The sequence below is a fragment of the Anoplophora glabripennis genome, unplaced genomic scaffold (genome assembly GCF_000390285.2).
Source record: "Anoplophora glabripennis isolate ALB-LARVAE unplaced genomic scaffold, Agla_2.0 scaffold631, whole genome shotgun sequence".
Lineage (NCBI taxonomy): Eukaryota > Metazoa > Arthropoda > Insecta > Coleoptera > Cerambycidae > Anoplophora > Anoplophora glabripennis.
In genome coordinates, this window is record NW_019416724.1 from 32591 (window position 1) to 56102 (window position 23512).

Consider the following 23512-nt stretch of genomic DNA (forward strand, 5'->3'; position numbering starts at 1 on the left):
GGAATCACATGGACTATCTCTAAATGAAGAATTTGATATAATGGATGATGTACAAAATATATATATACGATGCCAATAATACATATACACCCAGTCAGTAGTACGATAAAAGAAAAAAATGGAAAGAGTGTTGGGAAAAAAATTCAGGATACATCCTTTTGGAAAACATATGTAAAGTTTTATTTGGTACATATCAGGAGTTACTAGCAAATTTATTAATATATACCCATAGCTCATGCCTCAACAATTTCTCGTATTGTCCATTGTCAACAGTAGACGTTGAACGATCATTTTCCCTACACAAGTTAATATTAACTGATAAACGTCGCCGTTTCACTAAAGAAAACTTAGGTATTTTATCCCCTACTTTGGTAATAGTACTATGTTGCGACATATTTTCTGTAAACATATTAATATTTTCATTCGTAATCTGACTACGGTCCTGTTAAACTGCTGCTCACTAAGCCTAGTTAAACAACTTTTAGTTAAATTTTCCTGTATTTCATCTTTTGTAAGTTGTTTCCTACATTTATTTTTGTTTTAAATTTTATTTATTGAAATCCATCGACATAGTCGAGAATTTACTATAAATTTTAAATGTAAAGAAGACCCTTGTTCAACATTACGAAGCACCCTTTAATAAGAATTAGGTACCATATACAAAATAGCAATTTTTGCGTAGCTACATTGTCTGTGGTATTATTACCACTTAATAGTAAAAGTAATTTTATTTTATTGCAACTATAACCAAAAATATTTACCTACGGGGTGTTCTGGAAATGAGCGCAAAAAATTTTGTGAGTGATAACCTATCATCTTTTGTGTTTGAAATGCAGGGCGATAAAGATGATCTTTTAAAATACTATTTTAGCTGTCTCTTTCAAAAAGCAATGTATTGAAATCAAATTTGGTTATGGTTAGTTTTTGAAGTTGCTAACTACGTCAACTTTGTTAATTTTCGACCATCTGCTAGATTCGCTAGCTGCTACTGTTGCGGAGTAAGACCTTCTGTTTCGGACATTGGAACTTCGCGTTAGGAGTCATGTCGCGGGTTACGGTTTCGTCTTTCCATACTTCTAATATGAGGAATTACTATGAGCATTATTACTGACAATGAGATCCTGCGGTGCGGGGACTTCCGCCTCTTGCTCGCTTGTAAAGAGGCGAACCAGATTTTCGGACGCCTTCCTCATCACATCCTCAACGAATGTTTGAGTTGGAGACTGTTACTACTTGGTCATCTCCATCGTTGCTAAGGTATTATGCTTAGGGATAAGGTTCTAATTTATTCGCCTTGAACTACTCTGGATACACCCTCAGAATGGTACTGATTTTGGAAGCTCCAACTGAGTTTAGTTGCACTAAAACGTTTTTTTTTTGGCCATAAGTAGTCTACTATTTGTATCACTGTCAAAATAAAAAATGATAGGGTTATGGTCCAAAGGAAAAAACCATCTTATTTTTTGAAGTTCTGTCACCACTTAAATTATTGCACTTATTTTCGCCAAACTTGAGGGGGATATAGAGGACATTGTGGTAGAAAATTTTTGCAAATAAAGTCGAAAATGAGGCATTTTGACCCTGGGGCAATTTTTGTCCAAAAACGTAAAGACTGATAATTAAGTAATTTTTATTCGGGATAACGCAAAAAATGATTTGAACAAAATAAACACGTTCATCTCTTCCGATGTGTTTACCAACTGCATGTCCTACACACGAGGTTGGTAAAAATTTATTTTATCAACAACTGTATGATAAAAACTTTTACCTACGACCACTACTGTAAGTACTTAAAAACACACTGTCTGCGATCAATGTAAGATTCCTATTACGTACGGTAAAAAAAAACGCACAGTTTTCCTAGCAACTGCCTAGCAACGGCCAATACAATACTGTTTGTATTGACCGTTGCTAGGCGGTTACTAGGAAAACTGTACGATTTTTTTACCAAGCTGTGCGATTTTTTTACCGTACGACGTAATAGGAATCTTACATTGATCGCAAACGGTATATTTTTAAGTATTTAAAGTAGTGGTCGTAGGTAAAGTATAGTACGTAATACGTGGTGTAATGCAATTACGCACTCATAGAATTACGCACTCGCCGCTACGCGGCGTCGTGCGTAACTTTTCCGTTCGTGCGTAAAATGCTTTTTACAACACTTATTACGTAATATACTATATTGTACGCATCTAATTTAGTCACGCAATGTCATCTGTGTTACGCTGTCAGGAATAGTGAAACAAATTAACATAGCTGTCACGTAATAAATTATCGGACCTAATTATTGAGTGTTTTACATCTGTTTTGTTTGCGACGAAATTTTGCTTCTAAGTTATTGAAATGTACCAATTTACGTTCGAAGAGTATGCAGACATGCATCTTATTTATGGCGAAGCAAGATGGAACGCTAGAGAAGCTGAACGCTTTCTGAATCGCCGACATCCTTGCCGAAAAACATTTTCGTCAATCCATCGTCGGTTAAGAGAAAACATGTAGGAAGTTGACATCCACGAACTGCACGGACAGCAGTCATTGAGAAGAGGCTTTGCATCGAACATTCTTTAACAACCTACCACAAGCCGTTTTGTTTTGAACAATTACTTTCAGGGCCAAAACGGCTCATTTCCAGCTAGGGGTTTATACAGGGTGTCTCACGGTGACGCCCTATTAGAATTATTTTAGAGACTACTTCGATTTGAATTTTGAAAATTTGGGATACCGGGTTTTCGAACATGCCCTTCTCAACTAAAATAACGTACCACTTCCGGTTATACAGGAAGTCGCCACCAACTTGCTTATTTTAAATGGAACACCCTATATATTATTGCAATTTTGGATTCTACGTGTTATTTTAGGTGGACTTTTATGAAGTTTCCCTATTCCCAACATTAACCGTTTTTGAGATATTTAATTTTTTTTCAAAAAAATGGGGGGGAAACAGTGACTAGCTTCTACCCATGTATATTTTATAGTAAGGAAGATAAAGCAACAACAGATGGATAGCTAGACCCCTAAGCTTCCTATCCATAATTTTATAGTGGCTTAATTGCATACAGGGTGCTAGAAATTTTATGCCGAGTTTAGTTAACTTCAAACCTTTCGTCGTTTTTTTTTTTTAATGGAACACCCTGTATGTTTTTTTATATTCTGATACACAATTTTATTCTCTTTCGAACAGTATCAGGGTTCCTTATACCTGTCTCTTCTAGTTTTTAAGTTATCTACTGTTTTTTGTGTAATCACCTAAAATCATGTAATTTCTTGCGAGGATAACTGAGGAATTTTTAGCAAAACTTCAAAACGAACAATTAAACTGTGAATTTGTCGTTAGTCTCTTGCAGTGACAGTTTAATTTAGTGTTTATAAGAAATGAAAAACAATACATAATTGTTACATACTTTGTCACATTTTCCGTAAACAACACAAATTAAAATAATTCTCATTTTCTGTAAAACTATTCAGACACAACAATAATTTGACAAATAACTTGACAAATGTCTTGTTATTTTAATTGTTTTTGGAGTGTTTCTGGTTATGGTCAATTTGACAACAAATCTAATCCAAGAAAAACTGCCCAAAAAATAGAAAATTGCAAATATTTCTAGTAGAAGTAGTAACGGCAACCCTAACAATGCTTATATGGCTTGAAAGGAAATTTCAATCTGCATACGACAGAGTAAAAAAATATAGGGTGTACCATTTAATTTAACAAAGTTATAGGGATTTGAAGCTATCAAAATGTAACAGCAAAAATGAAACACCTAGTATTCAATATTTTAATTTGTTGGGATACCATAATGTGCCCTTTACAGGTACCAAAAATCCGCTTGATATCATGTTCCTGAAAAGAGTTACTAGCATCTCCGCGAACCCTTGCATTTGTCAAATTTTTTCTTTAAAAATTAATAGGTATCTCAAAATCTATACCTCCTAGGTATAGGGAATATTTAATACAGTGACCCTCAAATTTCATAGAATCCGAAAATGCAATAATATATAGGGCGTTCCATTTAAAATAATGAAGTTGATGTCGAATTCTGGTATAACCGGAAGCGGTGGAGAGTTCTAGATATTTTAGTTGCGTTCGCCCCAGAAACATTGCCATGTTGCCAAATTTTCAAAATTTTCGGAGCAGTACTTTCCTAGATATCGATCGACGCAGTTCCCGCTGGGACACCCTGTATTGACTTATTTTGATCCAAGGAATCTCTGGTATTACGTTCTTCACATATTTTATAAACACCTCATATACTTTTTTGTATTATGTATGTACCCCGTGGTATTTTTATCAGTCTACATTTCACTCGATTCAAATATGATAAGTGTTATGAAAGTAAATGGAGTATTGCCACTCTACACTTATATGCATAAATGGAACATAAATAAGTTAATAAAATATCAGCGTACCTGTAAGTAGACTTTGTAATCCGTGGACATTTTTGGATAAGTCGTCTTCTCCACCAATACATATTGTTGATCTATACCCCTGTAAATTTGATGATATAGTATTGGCAACTTCCAGTAAGATTGGTACAGTTATAATTAATTTCACTCCAGCATTTTCAAATTGTCGTTTAATTTCATCTGAAAATTGAATATTCGTTGTGTGATTTTCTCATTGAAATTGTAAATACATATTACATGTAGGTATATGTTGTATCATAATTAATTACATTTTACGGAAATAAGATTAGTTGTTAAAGACAGGCAGACGTATACAGGGTGGCCTCTTGAAAACGAAACAGAACGAATAACTTTCAGGAAAATTATTTTTCCAACAAATTCGAGACAGGTCATCTTTTCACATAAATTTCTTGTTACAGACTACGAGAAATCTTAATAGGGAAGGAGGGTTAAGTGATACATCGTTTGAAAGGTATTTTAATTCTCTACACAACAGCGTTTTATTTTTTGAATTTGATCGATTAGTTTCGGAGATACAGGTTGTTAATAAAAAAACCTACTTTTTACAAATTTATTTGCAAATTACTACATGTCAGCCAATTAAGTGTTCAAATTGATGACCTCCAGTCTCCATACAGTAATATGTTTTGTAAAAAGCTTTCACGCACATTTTGTAACATTCTGGAGTAACTTAACGGCATTCGTTGGCAATGCGTTGGCGTTGGCGTAGATCTTGAAAGGAAGTAGGTGGAGTGAAATAAATTTTGGACTTTAAGTGACCCCACAAGAAAAAGACCAAAGGAGATAAATCCGGCGATCGTGCAGGCCATTCTATGACGGCTTGTCTCCCAATCCACTGATTCACAAATCTATGATACTGCCGAACAGGCCGGTAGTGTGGGGAAACTGCTCTTTGAGATAATTCTCATTATTCTCGATAATGTTTGTCAACGCTGGATCAATGTTCTCCAACAAATCCAGGTACAACTCCCCGGTGAGATTAACTTGTTAAAAAAATTGACCAACAATGCGGTCATCAAATTCCAGCATTCCAGCCCATACATTTAATTTTTCCGACCAATAACGACAATTATAATGATTGACCGTGCAATTAACAGAAAAAAAAACTCATCTGAGAAGTCTTATCGCAGCTGATGGGGAAAATAAAGTTTTACAAATTTTGTAAAAAGTAGGTTTTTCATTAACAACCTGTATCTCCGAAACTAATCGAATTCAAGAAAACAAAACACGGTGTAGTCTGTAACAAAATCGACCTGTCTCGGCGATTTTCGGAAATATAATTTTCGTGAGTTATTCGCTGTTTCGTTTTGAAGAACCCACCCTGTAAGGGCAACGAACGAATTTTTCCTTTAATATACGCCATTGATATAAGAAATATATTGTGGATGGTAGTCACATTTACGGTCATGTTTTTCATGTTACAATCGTATTGTGTGGTATTGATACGTTTTCTACACGATTTGATTACACAGGCCGACAAACAAAAATGACGGCCCTACCTATGTCTAGTAAAATTTTCCGCTAAATCCGAAAATGATAGAAAAAAATTCTGACGTATGGATTCTCCACCACATACCCTCAATTCCCCCAAAAATTAACAGCATATAAGCAGAGTTACAGCCCCCTGAAAACTGCCCCTAAGAAGTCTTTTTTATATCTCAAAACCATGTTGTACGAGAATCACTAAATTTGGTACATAGGGGCTTTATGACATGTAGAATCTCACAGTGATACGATTTTTGGCGAGAAACCCCCTTAAGACACTTTTTCGTGGGCCCCCTTGTCTTTGGAACCAGAAAAATTTGGTCGCAAATTTGATTTTTTTTAAATTATTAGTTAGCTAGAAAGCCATTGAATTTAGAAACATTTTTGTCGCTTGATATTTGTTCCGTAAAACGCAATGTTTTTGAGGAAAATGGCGAATCACGATATACATTCGATCACATTTTGACATTTTTCTCGAAAACATTGCGTTTTACGAAAAAACTATAAAGTGACAAAAAGTTTCTAAATTGAATGGCTTTCTAGTGGACTGATAATTTTTAAGAAAGTTAAATATGTGACCAAATTTTTTTGGCTCCAAAGACAAGGGGGCCCACGAAAAATTGTCTTAAGGAGGTTCCCCGTCAAAAAACGTAGCACCATCAGATTCCACATGTCATAAAACCCCTGTGTACCAAATTTAGTGATTTTCGTACAACAGGGTACTGAGATATAAAAAAAGATTATTCTTAGAGGCGAACTTCAGAGGGCTGTAACTCCGAAAAAGAGGGCCACTTGGCAAAAATAAAAAATACGGGTCCCCTAAATTTGTCTTCAGAATATGTGACCAAATCTTGTTGCATGAATTTCGGGACACCCTGTATATTCTTTCAATAGTGAAAGTAACCAGTTCTGTACTTTTTGAGAATTTTTGTACCATAAAATTATAGCTTAAAGTACAAATTGAGTTATTTTTATTTTCTTACCTGGAGTGTACAGGGGATTAACGAAAGTTACAGTTAACCCAGCTTCTATAGCACCGTGACAAACAATTATAAATTCAGGTATATTAGGTAGCAAAAGTCCGACAACTTCACGAGGTTTCATTCCACAGTGTCCTAAAAGTGCTTGAGCACATCTGTTAATCAGCATTCTTAATATTCCATATGTATAACTTCTTCCAGTTACAGCACATGTCTGAAAATATATTTTAACATATTTTTCGGTATTTTGTGTTTTGCATGTGGGTATTAGACTAAGAACACCTGCGTCTTTATATGACATCTAAGTATAAGCACAAGGAATCATCAATGAACGTAATATTTTAACGTTAACGGTTAATGTGTGAAACGATATTTGAGCTAAGATGATGAGTGATAATAAAGAATCTATATATAAAATACAAAATAAAAAATGCTTTACATGTTTTAAGTAAAGAAATATTAGATTGGAATCATCATCGAATTACTTCCACGAAAATCTACATCAGACTATGAAAATTTTTTACTGTCTGTCTGTATGAAAACTGCGAGCGAACCTCAAACTTTCATCTCAAATGGTGAGCTGCGCTTCAAAGCCGAAAACGGCTCCGACGACCATACTATAGAGCCAAAGCGAGTATGTATGTACCAATTTTGTAAATATGATTTAAAATGATGATTTTAAAAATATGCAACCAGTAATGTTTTTCGAGCAAATAAAGTGACGTTCATAAAACACCTGCGAATGAAACAAAAAAAACACAAAATATATGGTAAAATCAAGACTATTTCAGGTATTCTTAATGGTCTTAATATTTTAGATCTGGATAACTTACAAATATATGTTTCTAAAATGTTGGTATTGTAGGTAATAGATACATACCGCAGCTGGTTCTTCAGTCCATTTATCGATATTCTTGAAAACATATTCCACCAAATTTTGATTCGGAATTTTTCCACAAGACCCTAACGGACTTTTAACAATTCCTTCACTTAAAAGTCTCTTAGTTCTAACTATTTTCCTTTCTAATAACCTATTTACTTTTAATTCCGAAAAATTAATTGTATAGTGATGTTTGTCAATTGTACTGATGGGAAAGACTGATAGTAGTCCAGTGGGAACGTGTGTTAAAAACGAGATGCGCTGTGTGAGTACCGGAATAGACATGTTTAAAATGTTTGGTGGAGGGATGAAAAAGTTTATTTTCTTGAGAATCTGAAAATTAAATTAAAAAATTTATTGATGTGCTAAACTTGATAAAATCTCTTGATAAAATTGTAGGTTTTCCATCTGAGATACTCAAAACTAGCAAACTCAAGTTATCTATTTATAGAAATTTCAATTTTACAGTTATTTTTAGAATTTTTAAGACATTCATTAAAATTAGTTAAACGAACAATGTTAAAACTATACATTTTCTGCCCATCCGGAGAAAGTGTGCGTCATTCTGACCCCCTTTTTTGGGGGTGTATTGGAGTTGACATTGTAACTTGCAACTACAAGTGGTTCTAGAAGCGGTTATTTTTTGTACGACTTTCTACTTTAAAAACACTGTACTTTGATAGCTAAGCAGAATAATGACTTGAATGAAAACCACTCCCAAAATGGGTGTTTTTACTGTGTTCCCCGCAGTTTTACGCAATAAGGGCGATGGATTCGTACTCAGCACATAAAAACTAATCAATAAAATCGCATTGCACACTTTCCCAAGAGTAACCCAAAAAATAGCTGCATTGCAATTAATTATAATAATAATAATAATATCTCTACTCCTCATTCTAACTACGAGAATTAGCTCACAAGTCGGAGACTTGTGCGGGAGAGGAGGCGGCATATTATTATTAGGCAGGCCGCATTTGCGCCCAGGAACGATTTTGTTCGTAGGCCCTAACCACCATTCAGTTCAGGAATGAGGGAAACCTGGAAAACCTCATTAATTAGGAGGGTGGTCAAATGCCAACCGGTGTCAATCTCTCACATTGACCCAAGCCAACATTCTTCCACCCTACCATACCTGCACAGAGGGTGCCAATCCTCCGTACATGCATAGCTAATCTACGCTCTACCGGCCGCGGGAATCGAACCCAGGCAGAATTTGCACACGATTTAAGTACTGACGCCTTAAACCGTGCGGCTATTGACCGATTATATTGAAATAATCCCTTCTTAGGAAGGGGTGAGAGGGTGGATCGGTGTTTTTGTGTCATTTTTCTGCTTAGCTATCAAAGTACAGTGATTTTAAAGTATAAAGTGGTACAAAAATTAACCGCTCCTAAAACCACTTGTATTTACAAGTTACAATGTCAACTCCAATACACCCCCTAAAGGGGAGTTTTCACTGTGTTCCCGACATTTTTTGGCTGATAAGAATGATGGGTTCGTATTCAGCATCTCAAAATTAGTAAAAAAAAAGAAGCATTGCGCATTCCCCCGGATGGGCAGAAAATGCCAATTTTTGACATTGTTTTTTGATCCGACAAAAAACTGCTGTGAAATTTGGAAATATGAAAAATTACAAAAATTAAATATTTACATCGCTCACTGCGATCTGGTAATTGGTTTGTCAGAAACATACCTCTGTTTTGATGTTATTGAAATGAATTTTAAGTTATAAGATTTTTGCTCATGCTTTAATAAAAAAAAGTAGTTGTAAGCCTATACAACCATTTAACAGCGTTTGTAGTTAGATGTTATGTGTGCGCGTTGCCTGTCCCAAGAAAAACCAACACACCAACCACCCTTAATGCCCGCACAAGTTAAGACGAGGAATTCTGTCGCCACGGAATAGACTGGCGTCACCAGTATTTACAGATATACAATTTTGTTAGTAAATAACTGTGCGTAAGATGCATCTTCAAAAATGTATTTTAGGCATTGCAAAATATATTGACGTTTCAACTGTTTTTTTTCTTATACATATACGCCATATTAATTTTAAGCAAGCAAGCATTTTTAAATATAATAAAAAAGAAAGTTGCAGGGGACACGATGACGTTTCTCGGAACCACAACTTTGAAACAAAAGTTGCAATAAGGTTTTTATTTAAAAAATTCGTAAAAATCTTCAAAACCTGAGTAGCTAAACCCGATAGATAGGTATGTAAGTGCCATTAAGTTATTTCCAAAATTATCTAAAACTTATTCCATTTAACCGTTTTTCTATCACTTATAATTTCCCTTATCCCAATAAATGCATCGCCAAAATGTTCGACCCGGTGTAAATATACAGGGTGATCCATTAACGGTACGAGACGGCTGTGATACGATTATGGGGTAGAAAATCTATAAACAAATATGGCTAAAAGCACTTCTAAATTTTTTTTCCGATTTCTTATCCAAAACGCACTTAGACAGGATGGCAAAATTAAAAAAGTCAATTGGAATATAGGAATAAATTTTAATGCTAAATAACTTTTTAATGGAATATTTTAATACCATATTATCCACGCAAACGGTATTTTGTCTAGTCAGAGCATCATTTTGTTATTCATGTCAAAACCTACTTTATTTTTCATAAATCAAAATACGTTATAGATCATGTTTTAAGCAAGCATATTAATTACTCAAAATGCCAAATTTCTATTAAAAAATATTGTCATTAGCACTAACGATCGAAAGATACATGAGGATATATACTGGGTGTAGATGTTAAATGTTGGAACAACTGTTTAAGTGTTTCTTAATTATTCCACTGTGTACTATTCAGCTTAAGGATAAAACTTAATACCTTATTTCTAATAATTTTTGTATATTTAAAAAAAGCATAGTTTTCATAGATCCACTGTCAAATCCTCTAAAATCGGAGCAGCAGTCTCATAACAATAAATGGAGGTAAATTACTATGTACATATAATAGGATTTTTTTCAAAAATCCATTTAATTATTACCAAAGATATACACAATTTCAATTATATCCCATGTAGCTCTTAAATAATAGTACTGGTCTACAATACGTTTTATTAACTTCACAAAATTAAATGGCACGTGACGAAGATTCTTTATTGTATACAGCAAAGATGAACTTAAATAAATGCAAAACCCTCTATTTTGGAACACAATTTCGTTCAAATTTATTTGCATATCCAGTATCTATCTAAATGATAATACAATCAGCGATAATAGTCTCAGATCCAATTCTAACCACAATTAGCTGCCAGGTGCAGAATTTAAAAATTGAGCAAATTCCAATTACAGGGCAGATATAAAAATTTAAACACACCCCATACTAATTCCACATAAATGTTATCATGATAAGTATACCTTAATGAACTAATTAATGAGCCTTTGATTAGAAAACATAGTCGTTGTTCACATATATACACATATCTACATACATTGATAATTGTTATCATCGTGGTGAAAATAGAAACGAATAAGATTGGCCCTTCATATTCGCCAAATCCTCGACCATATTCACCAAAACTTGGAAAAAGATACTACCCTGAAGAAGACCATCACTCCGACCTAAAGACCAGGAAGAGAAAACTGAACTTACATAATATTTTAACCTTTATATTAATCTTTTTGCAACTTTAGTATCTCTTTGGAGCTAGAGTCAAATCAATTACTTTCCAAAACTAGTTATTAAATTAAATTCATTTGAACTCTCAAAGTCATTGTGAAATTAAAAGTATTTTTAAATATGAATTTTCCTTAATACGGCTTTGGGCGATAAAAGGGGTGCGAATATTCTACGAATATTTATCACATATCTAAAAAGAAATATCCTGCTTTTCGACCACTGCGCATCTACAAGGAGCGTGTAATAAAAGGGGGTTGAGAATTACAGCCACTTGTATGTTCCTCTTCTTCTGATTTGTATTGTTCATGCCTTGTTGTTTACTTAATTGTTTTTGAGGTTATTTTCACGATTATTTTATCTAAATAGAATAATAGCGTTGTTTTTATGGGAATATAGTGTTATTAACTTGTCTTAAGATTATATTTTGTAAATTAAGAAAATGTCGTGTGGAGACCTCTGCCGACAGCCTCAAAAGTCTTCTAAATTTTTCCACCAATTAAAAAGTGCTCCAATTTTTGCAAGCAATAGAACTTGCAGATTCAACAAATATATTCTAGCACCCTCTCCTTCAACTGGTAAGTGGTAATAATAGTCATTAATAATAATGAGAGCGGAAATTTATATTTCACTTCCTGCTAAATTAAGTACAGCACAACTGGTTGGATTTCGTCTGGAAGTGAATCTAGTGACCTAGAAAAATTTTGAAACACACCTATTCGTGAGTGTCATATATGTTTTGCATATGAAAATTTTTATATTTTCTCCCAGCATTGTTTACTTTATTATATGAAAAAAAAATTGTTGTTTTAGTGTAAGTCCCTAAACCCCAATAGAAAGTTTGATAAATTAAGAAGTGATTATACCGGAGGAATAAGGAAAGTATATAGACAAACTATAAATATATTAAATAAGAGTTGTGTTTAAAGAACTTTAGCATTTAACTACAAAAAATGATTTCAACAAGTGCTCTGGGGCATTTTATCGAGAATGAGGGCGTCTGCAGATTTTCTGATGGACAGCTTAAAATTTTACAGGCCATGATTATTTTTTGTACTTATAGTCCGGAGCCAGCGACCGTTTTGAGTTAGTCATTTGGTGAAAGCTGAAAATATTTCCTACGCTTCATTTAGTATCACTAGTAAGTGAATCGGCCTCCAGCTCGCGCAGCTCCGGGGGGTGTAGATGCGTCACGCAAATAAGTAAAAAATATGCGCTATGTGAACTGATACCGCAAAAGCTGAGATATGGTAAGGTAATAGTTATCTTAAACAGTTACACGAAAAAAAAATGTCCTCTGAATTTTTTGCGGTGTATAAGTGTTCAGCTGACGAGTTAAAGGACATTAAATTGCAACAAAGTTCCATTCATTTTAATTATGTAATTTTAATGTGTTACTGTACACTTACAAGTTAATTGCAAATTTGTTAGAATATTTCATATCAATGCTGTTTAATCAACTGATAAATACAAAGTAGTATTTAAAAGAAATTTGCTAGTAATTCGATAATTATTAACTTTGTAACGAAATATAAAACAAGCATATTTAAACGTTGCTAAGAAAATTTTTGCAGTACCTACGATTATTTACAAGTTTACAACAAACTTGTTAAATTGATGTTTATTAAAATTGTTTGTAACCATTACAACTTTGTTGCAAATTTCTTCAAACCTGCAAAAAAACTCTACAGTTTCATTTGTAAATTGATGTCAATGTTGCAGCATTTTTATTTTGCTTAGTTAACACATATTTACACTCCGATTTTAATTCTTAAATAGTTTTAATAATCGAAGTTTAATAATACTATCTTACATATTTTTAAATTTTGATTTGGTAATGTAGGTATGGGTCCATAAAAATGGTAGGACGTGTCGGACGCACAGATCACAGAAACAATGTCGGACGACTCTCTTGCGCAGTATATTTCTTTAGGTATGTATGCAGTTACTGATTAAAGAAATCTTTATACAGATTAAGTAGGTACTTTGAGGCGCTACGAGGTTATTCAAGTTTGGAATTACGCTAATAGAGACCGTCACTTTCTAAATGGATTTTCTTGTCTATAAAACGCAGCCATTAAAAATGTAATACAATACAATGCTACATTTCTATTTTCCAATGCAGATATGCATCGTTATTTATCATTGAATCGAAAAGTTTCGTTAGAAGTGATTTGTAATATTTACTACAAAACCTCTTCAAAATGCAGCAATTTACTTATTAAAAACACTTCATAAGAACTTCGCTGTTGGAATTAACTCTAAAATCGAAAGTCACACTGAGAGAATTAATTTCTTTGTAACGGTTAGAAAAAATCCATTAACCGTAGCAAAATATCTGCATTAAATAGGCGCCAAGTGAGTTGCCTTCCTACCACAAGAAAAACTGCTTCGCTGGAAGGAACTCACTTGCAGTAAGTAGACAGTTTTGCTATAATCTCTTTGCTACCTCAAGTAAGTCAATTCATTAACCACAAACGACTCAACTCAGTAACCCCAAACGAGTGAACTCATTAACCCCAAGCGAGTGAACTCCGTATTTACTATTTTTCGGTGTTGTTGGCTCTCCTCACTCTTTCGTGCACCATTCAATGCAACTTAAATGTTGTACATATTTTGAAACAAGCATAAAATTAAAATCCCCATTCGAGAAGTAAGAGTTTGTAGCCAGCCTGCATTGTGTGTATGTAATCACGCATGCATATAAGTATTATTGCATACCTACGCAAATACCCTAATTGAAAACTTTCTGTCGGTTGTTAGACAACTGAAAACTGACTTAACACTCGATCACAAAACATCTATTTATCATAAAGGACCCATCGACTAACGATTGACGGACGTATATCCAGTGCTTACGTGTTACAGCAAAATGGCGATACCTCTAACTTCTCTATGGACGAAACCATGGACAGTATAAGGCACGCGTGATCGCGCATGCGCACTGAGCCGAATTCCGGTTTATTCTGGAAATTATTAAGTGAGGCCTCAGTTACAGTAAGTGAGCCCTAATTTGCTACAAATAAGGACTGACTAACCCCAATTGGATCTATTCTAAAAAAGTACATTCACTTACCCGAGCAAAGCAACTCACTTGGGACAGATAGACAGTCGACTAAAATAAAATTTCAAGTGAACTATCATATAGCCACAAGACTTTTCTTTGTTGTGGTAGCAAACACGTTCAGCAAAACGTATTTACTTGTGGCAGCATGAATTTTTTTCTGTGAGAGCAAAAATTTTACCTACTGTAGCTAAAATATCTTAGCAAAGCCCCTCACTTGGTGGATTTCTTTCAGTGCACTTCTATAAAATCTTTACTAAAAAAATAGAGTAAATTTTACTGCTACCTGTATTTGACAGACCAGTTAGTTTCAAATTAATAGTCTCATCTATAATTGCATGACGTTTAAAACACTTTTTTCCGTACACAGCAACGGCAAAGTAATGACTGATAAATACTTATGTACATTTAAAACGCAACGTCTCGTTTATTCTAACTTCATTCTTTTTAAAATACACGTCGACGTAAAGATTATCTCTTCTAGAAAAATAGTTTTAACATTCATAATTTTGTTCATCCCTTGCGAAGTAATACATCGGCAAATTTATGTAGGGAAATTTTTACCTTGGTTCTATCTTATTTAGGGCTAATACACATGTGGTTGAAAATGCCACGAAATAAATGTTTTCCTTGAACTTAAACTTGAAAACAAACGAATACATCAAATACATATTTAATTTGGTAGTTAGATTTATCTCGAAAATCTAGATGAGGACGTGTCATCGGTGTTTGTTTTGACACAAAGAGAAATATAAATTGTATAACGGAACAGTATTTATTCAGAGCTGTTTCTTTTTTGAAGTATTGAATGAATTATCAGTTGAAGCAGAGGAGCTGAGTAATTTAATAGTAGGACATATACATAGAGGTATACCGGTGTATTTAGGACCGTCAGGGTTAAACTCTGTGGCATAAACTATAAATTATTATTAAGGATAAGGATTGCTGGTTGATCTCACCTTCATTAGTCACACATCTGGAGCCAGATTTTCATAAATCAAGGTAAAAGATTCCACTCCGTCTAAAAATGTGACTTCGCTTAAAAAAATGACTTAAGGACTCTACACATGTAGTGTGATGTGCTTGTTTTCATGGGACAAGACAAAAAAGTTTCTACTTTATTCTTTCATTTATTTAGTCGTGCATGGGCTTATGGTTTTCCAATCAGATTTTTTTAACTACTATGCAGTTTTCCTATGGCATTTAGATGCTTTTATTTCTTAATAATTTTAAAGTTCCAGGAAAAGGACACATTACTGCCACACAGCACATCACTGCATCTGCTTATGCCTTCAATCTAAAAATGTGACTTTGCCGAAAAAATGCCGCATACTCGGCCTAAAATTATGACTCTGCCTACAAATTTTACCTTGATTTATGAAAATCTGGCTCCAGATGTGTGATTAATGAAGGTGAGATCAACCAGCAATCCTTATGATGCCAAATTTTACTGAAATCGGTGGATTTCAAAAAAGTACACCCACCATATTGGATCAGCCATCTTGAATTTTTACAATGTGAATTCATATTCGTAATCAGCGACCCAAAAAACCCCTTTATACAAAATCTGGTCAAAATCCGCTCAGAATTTGAAAATAGCGATTGCTGCTCGGTTTTTTGAGGTTAGAAAAAAAACCACACGTTCTAGCTCAATTCTGACAGTGGATTTGAATTCAGCAGAGTCTTTTATATAAAAATGTACTATTTGATGTGGAAATAAATTTTTTTTCAAATTTTCCCAGTAAATTTTCATCAATTTTCACTATTTTTCACAAGTTTTTTGAGGTTAGGAAAAAATTGTGACGTGAAGGGCCAATTCTGACCCCAGATTCGTGTTCAGGAGGCTAAATTACTACGAAAAATATATGTCGCATAAAAAGTATACCCAACTTTTTTTTCTGTGTGGCTGTGTTAACATTATCGTTAGATATTATTATAACGTTGTCGTTTTCGTTGTGCTTATCGTTACCCTTATCGTAATTGTCATCATCGTCACCCTCACCCTAACCGTTCCGCCATCGCTACCGCCACCGCCAGCGTCATCGCCATGCCATCGCTATCGCCATCGCCATCGTCATCGTCGTCATCGTTATGTTGTCGTTCGCAGGCAAGACTATGCGCGTGTATGCCCAGATATTCACATTGCTCATTAATAATTACTGACTTCCACTTTCGAACTGGTAGGTAATTAATATTTTTACCTGTTTCAAAATTATTATTGCTTATTGTTTTGGATTAAATAATCATTTATTATTTTATATAGTTGTAAATCCATTTAGTTTAATATTAGAGCAATAAAGTAATTAATTGTACAGTAAATATTGCAAATATAGATAAAATTTTTTAAAACTTAAACTTTATCTTTGATATCGATAAAAGTTGTACATCATTTGGAAAGAATTACTAATATAAATATGTGCTCGCAAAAGTGTAGATATCTACACACTGTCCCAGGATTAAAGTGACACTCAAATAGGAAAGATGTCTAGCTTCTTCAAAGTTATTATGGGTTACAGTTTCAGTCAACATCTAGGTAGGTATAAGCTGTATTTCAGAAACAATTAATTTGAAGGGCAAGTACGTGTGTGGACTTAGCTGAGTATGGTCTATATTACATTAAAATTTGTCATTTTAAATTTGAGACACCGTGTACTCGTACATACCCAAAAATGGACATATATGCCTGTTAATTTTGGGTGATGTACATAATTGTGAAGTAAATTTTCATTTGTTTCGGGTTTTAGGGGGTTCCAATGAGTACAACAATCTATTGCAGTGATAAAGATAATGAATAATTTAAACTTGATGTAATTTAGATTCCTATGAATTTGTTTAATATACGTTGGTGTTCTTTATTTATACTTATTTTAGAAAATTCAGACTAACGTAGAAACAATTTGCCTGATTACTTTGAATACTTTTAAACATTGTTACATTTAAGTTAAAGTAAATAAAATACAGTAAAAGCAAATACAGGGTGTAACTTAACTAACATTTTCGTAAAAATCTTTACGAAAATCTTTATCTAGAATTTAAAAAAGAGAGTAGGTACTGTTACGTAAGATGTTCAATATGTGCACCTTGAACTTCAATGTACAAAAATGTTAATATCACATTTTTGATACAATGTTAATAAAATTCGATTTTCTCAAAAACGGTATAAGATATCGACTGATAAACGGTATATCTTCTTTTTATAAGCAAAGTAAGAGAGGAATCGAACTATGAAAAAACATTCCAAATTTGGCGACGCTGTCAAGATGTATAAATTTAAATGGATAATTTCGTCTATTCCTGTATAATCCAGTCATATTGAATATCAGTTTAAACTTGGAAATGAACATTACCATGAGTTACTTTAATTACCCAAATTTTATTGTTGACTTAGAAGTTATAATTGGAATTTGTTTTTCAAAAGTCCTATAGGAAAACATTTTTTATGAAGCATAACACATCTACTTTGACCTCTCCTGTATACCCCTTTATTTTTGAAATGACCTTTTCGGACACCCTGTATATCCACGATCTTCTCCCACTACTCGACCGTGTACGCGCGCTCGGCCGTTTTTGAACATGTTTGGAGGAATTTTTCACCTATCGGAAAATTAGAATATACGTTTTGTAGTATTATACATCTACTTTTAAAATCCGGCTGAAAAATTAAAATCGGACCACCTCCAACGCATCCAGAAAGTTTGCAAAATAGTGCACCAAAAAATTCAAATTGCAATTGTGCCAAAACTAATGATCCGACAGCGTCTGCTTTGTGCACACTTAAAGTACACATAATTCACTACTTTTGTGCACAGGGTCAGATCTACAACTTAAAAAAAATGGCGGAGTATTGAATTTTTAAAAATACTCTAAATTTTCCGATTTTTCCGGGTTTTCTTCGTTTCTAATTATCCGATCGAATCGATCGACCGTTTTATTCGTATTTCGATTCTCTACAAATTGTCTCTGCAATAGCATTCAGATTGCTTCTTTAGTTTAGGTTTTATAAGCAAAAAACTAAAAAAATGCGTTTTTTGCAACTTTTATAAAAAATTAATTAATGGTAAATTGGAGTAGGAAACATATGAGCATATATCAACAGACTGTCTTTTATATGATGGTACAGTCCGTTTGGTATTATATATTATTACGGAATTTAAAAAATAAACAAGAATTTCGTTATGAATATGTATTTATCTACACATATCTAGTATAATGTATAAATTTAGAAATGTATATTCTGAAAAAAAGACAAACTTGTTGACATTGATATTCGTTATTATTTGTTTAGTTTAACTTAATTTTTGTTTAATGACCTCCACAAAAACAATTTATAAATTATATTGTAATAATCTTTCCCTTTCCCGATTACTGTATTTATTTTTGACTTATTTTAATGCATTAAAACATAAAGCTATCATTATAATTACGTACTTAAATGGCAATAAGTCGTACAACCAAAGTTTAAGCATTTAAATTCAATACTGCTAAATATTGTCCTCTGTGCTGTTCCATCTCAAACAACATTTGTACCCAATCTGTTTAGAACCTAGAATATTGAAAATATGGACCTCAAAATGTTGCGAAATCTTCTGAAATAAATTTTTTCTTCATGTACATAGATAGGAACAATTTCAAATTTATGACGACAGTCATATATTAAATTGTATTTATTTGTATTCATTACGGATGTTCACCTAAATAATTACGTTGAAATATAGGATAAGCAAGGATAGCCAAAGTTCATCGACAAAAATTATCTGCATTCTGTCTACAAACAAACATTTTAATAAATATATAATCTATATAAATTCCATAGTTGCAATGACGAATTTAATTGCGTGTCGCTTTCTTCCTGCTAAAAATTATTTCTAAAGTTTTAAACAATTATTGTATACACATATACAAATCTAAAGATTTATGAATTTAAAAGTAGAAAATATATGTGTGAGAATATTTGTCCATGTACCTAGCTATATGGAAAAACCGGTAGTTTCTGAAAAACAATTCTAGCAGTTCTTGTATCTAAATAAAAAAATAAGAATTGTTGAAGAATATCCATTAATACAAGACAATTTTCATTGGTTATAACGATATGTTATTTGGGTAGACTATCTTTTCATTATGTTGAGTGGTTAATTAGATGTTATAAACGCAAATTTTAGGCCGTTTTTTTTAATTCATCATACCATCATAAGCTTTTGTAAACAATCCAATAATAAACACCTCGATGGAATCCAGCTCATTACAATAATGAAAAAAAAAAAAAAAATAATAATAACATGGCCATACTTGTAAAGAGTTATTGTTTAACTTTAACTTTCCAAATTCAGGAAAAAAAAATGAAATAAGAAAGTTGGACCTATTAAGAAATGCCTTAAACTGGTGTTGATTTTTGTACAGAATTCTTAAGAGGCATGGCAAACCAAATTTATAATTTTTTAAATTTAAAACCATCTTTGTTATGTTATAGCAGAAAAGGAATTTTTTTAGGATTAGAATAGTTTTATGGGTCTACCCTTAACGGAAAGGAAGAAATATCATTAGAACATGTAACAATAATGTGTTAAACAAAGACATGGTAGATGGTAGCTAAGCAACGGATTAATGTGTTTAAAGTCTCTTTCTAACACACTACCGGTCTCAAATATTGACCTGTATGTATAATGATAGTTTTTGCTTCAATGAATTTCTATCGAAGGACCGTATTAAAGTAAATTTATAAGGTAACAGATTTAAAGACTAAAGTTTTGTTTTATATTAGTTGAGAAATATGAGGTCAAATAATCAGTGAGGTTTTTTAGTCTTCAATTTATTTTTGATATGAAGTAACATACACATATACACATTAATTTGTCATTCATATTTTTTAAATTAATGGAAACGACATACGTATTAGAAACTACAAGAAAGTATGAATGGTCATTGCATAAACAGTTTTGTTTACAATTCATCATTTTAATTTTGCATTAAAATTGAATGAAAAGGACATGAAAACTCCATTGAGGTATTATAATAAGATAATTTCCGTTTATTATTCATTATGAAATTTGTTAACATTCACAAAGGCAAAAATTACAATCTCTGTGTAAACAGATGAATAGAATAAAACTTATATTGGTACTCACCTAAAATTTAAAATAAAATAATCTTTATTTATTTACAATTCTTCTAAAACACAAAACAAACTTTTTAATAACTGTATCTATTTTTTTAAATTAAAATAGCGACAGTATCCGCGTTAATACAGGATTTTGAATCAGTATTTGTTTTCTATTTATGTGATTGAACAGATATATAAGTCTAACCAAGGGAGCAAAGTCCGAGTTTCTCCCATTCTCCACACGATTCTGCATTGTTTATCTGCTTGAAATCTAGGAAAATTTGTCATACAATAATTAATTCGTTTTAAATATATAGAGCGTTTAATATTGGGCCGTCATTTGAGAGAAGATTCTCATTATCAAAATAAACCAAAACTAATTTAATGTTACAATGTAGCATGCCCGCGGACTTTGTATTTTGGCGTAAAATAGAAATAAAAAGATAGAGAGAGATCTGGCAGACATTTCCTTTTTTTTTGAGAGTTAGATTTTTAAAACATTCTAAATAAACATTAAAATCAACCTTTGACTGATCCGTATGACACGCGGACTTTGCATTTTGGCGTGCAAGATAGAAAAAGATTTATTTAATTACCTATCTTTAGATCTGGCAGGAGTGACTCGACGGCTTATACGATTAACTAAACGGCTACAAGTAGTCAGTGTTGCCTATATCCTGGTTAAGATTGATTTTATAATACCCAAATGTACAGAGATGCAATCAAATCAGAAAATTGCTTTTTATTAGTTTTTGTGGCTTAAGGGCGCCATATTGTTTAAATAGTGTTTTCCGCTAAGACAAATAATTTCAAACATTTAATAACTGAATAATCTAAAGCTTATCAAATAATAGGAATGTTATGTCATGCCACCTGAGTATTTTCAAAGACGCCGCAGTAAAACGAATAAACAGGTGCAAAAAACGATCAAACCATCAAGGTTTTAGGTACTGAAATCTACGAAAATACTAACTTTTTTATATAGTAACTCCACATGTAAATATTCTTATAATATTTACTTGCTTAGTCCTACATATAAAATTGTTTGCTTTTATTTATAAGTAGGTGAAAATAATTCTTAAAATAACAGCTAACGCATGTTTTGCAAACGCTTTTTTTTAGTTATTATTTTATTTGGGTAAATTTAAATGGTAACAAAGAATAAACAAAACATCAGGGATTTTATTTTTGTACTTATTTTTGACCTACACGCTTTCCTTTTAAAGATTTCAGTACCTATTTAAAAACGCCAGAAATTTCACTATTTCTCGGCCAGGGATCATATTTAAATTTGCCCTTCCTGACAAATAATCTGCGGGTGCTCTTGTATAGTGATGTAAATTTTCGTTATTTTATCAACTATCTGTTGATTTGGTTACTTTAAGAATTATGATTTGTTATATGTGTACGTACTATGTACTGTGTACCAAATTGTGGATGCATACATTTGGATCTCGAAAACGAAAAGAGAGGAAGGTTAAATGGGGAAGTATTAAAACTTTTTGTAATTAACTTAAGATCTTTTTGGCAATTTACTAAAGTAGATGATCGGGTTCAAATATATGTTCATTTACTGAGCGTGTTCGTACTTGCTGATTTCGGATACTGTTAAATTATTTACTTCATTTCTTAACTTGGGCTTCTCCAATAATTTTGGGTTACTCAGATGGACCCTATTGTATTATTATTATTATTATTATTGACAACTCTAGTCGCTTACTATAGTAGATAGTGCCAAATATATTGTTGAGACAACCATGCTTATAATTTTTAAAATAACATATTTCATCAACTTTCGCTTTTCTAATATTTCTAATACTCGTATTATATAATATTTCTAATATTTAGGACATCTTTTAATATAAAAACCTCAGTCAACGGTAGTTTTTATGAAACAATTTTTGTCTAACCAAAAATCTCACTGAAAAAAGTAAAAAATCCTCATGTAGTTAAAGTTTTTAAATCGAACTTTTTTCTGTATATAAAGCTACGAGTGATGTTTTTTTTTTGGTGGATTTTTTGTTCTGCAAAAATAATTTCATAAAAGAATACCTTATCTGTTACCAAGAGTCTATTTGATTATTTTGTTCACAAGTGGCAAAATGTATAAATAAACAGAAAAAAGATAACATTTTGAGTTGTTTATAGTAAAAATAAATTACATTAAAGGGACATTTAAAATGAACCATAGTTTATTTAATTGGATAAGGCAAATCCAAATTACAGCATTCGACATTCGACGTGTTGTCCTCCGTACTGCCGTTATCATGGTAAATAGGAAAAAAAATGTTGAAACAAAATTTGTAGAGGACTGTTGGAAATACTGATGACAAATGCGCCTCTTAGATATAAAGTTGGGAACCTTAAAATATTTTGCTTGAACTTTTGTTGGTCATATTTGTTAGCAGATTTTTTATCTCAAAATCGTTGCATGAATGGTGTCCAAAATATATCTGTTCCGTAATCTTTTATACAGTGCGGACCATTTTGGTGTTGTATAAGAGATAGGCAAATGGTTAGATGAAGATAGTTTTAGAAAGTTGTGTTGCTCACTTAGTGAACCTAAAACAGTTGTTTTTTTTAGTAGGAAAAATGCTACTTACTCAATAACGATCAGCAGTCTTCAGAAACAGAAAAAGAAATTATAAAAAAACACTAAGAATGATCAGAGCCATAAAACGTCTGTTTAGTTTCTGTTTAAATAACTGGATATATTGCAACTATAAATAGTTGTATGGTAGAAAAAGATGGTACTTCCATTACTTACAACTTTGTGCTTTAATCGCTGTTAGATTTTCAAGAATTCCGTATTAATAGATTATTCCATATTTGTTACCTACCTTTATATCATCAGCAATTTGAGTTTCCGTCATAACATCATTTTTAAAACAGACTTAATTAAAACTTGAGATTTTATGGCGGGTAAATAAAAATTAAAAAAA

At 32.6% G+C, this 23512-nt stretch overlaps 1 protein-coding gene across 4 annotated transcripts in view; it reads right to left on the reverse strand.

Moving 5' to 3' along the window:
* LOC108911944 (probable 4-coumarate--CoA ligase 3) overlaps nt 1-20750 on the reverse strand; it is a 51599-nt gene extending 30849 nt beyond the window's left edge. Inside the window, exons 1-4 of one of the 4 annotated variants that reach the window (XM_018717029.1) lie at nt 20596-20750; nt 7774-8106; nt 6897-7107; nt 4411-4587 (exon numbers count right to left, since the gene is read on the reverse strand). In XM_018717029.1, the coding sequence (XP_018572545.1) occupies nt 4411-4587; nt 6897-7107; nt 7774-8058 (673 nt within the window). In that variant the 5' untranslated portion in view covers nt 8059-8106; nt 20596-20750. Of the gene's footprint in view, nt 1-4410; nt 4588-6896; nt 7108-7773; nt 8122-18901; nt 18921-20595 lie in introns of those variants that run through there. The other 3 variants (XM_018717026.1, XM_018717028.1, XM_018717027.1) reach the window with 3 other exon arrangements.
* Between the last annotated feature and the right edge of the window lie 2762 nt (nt 20751-23512).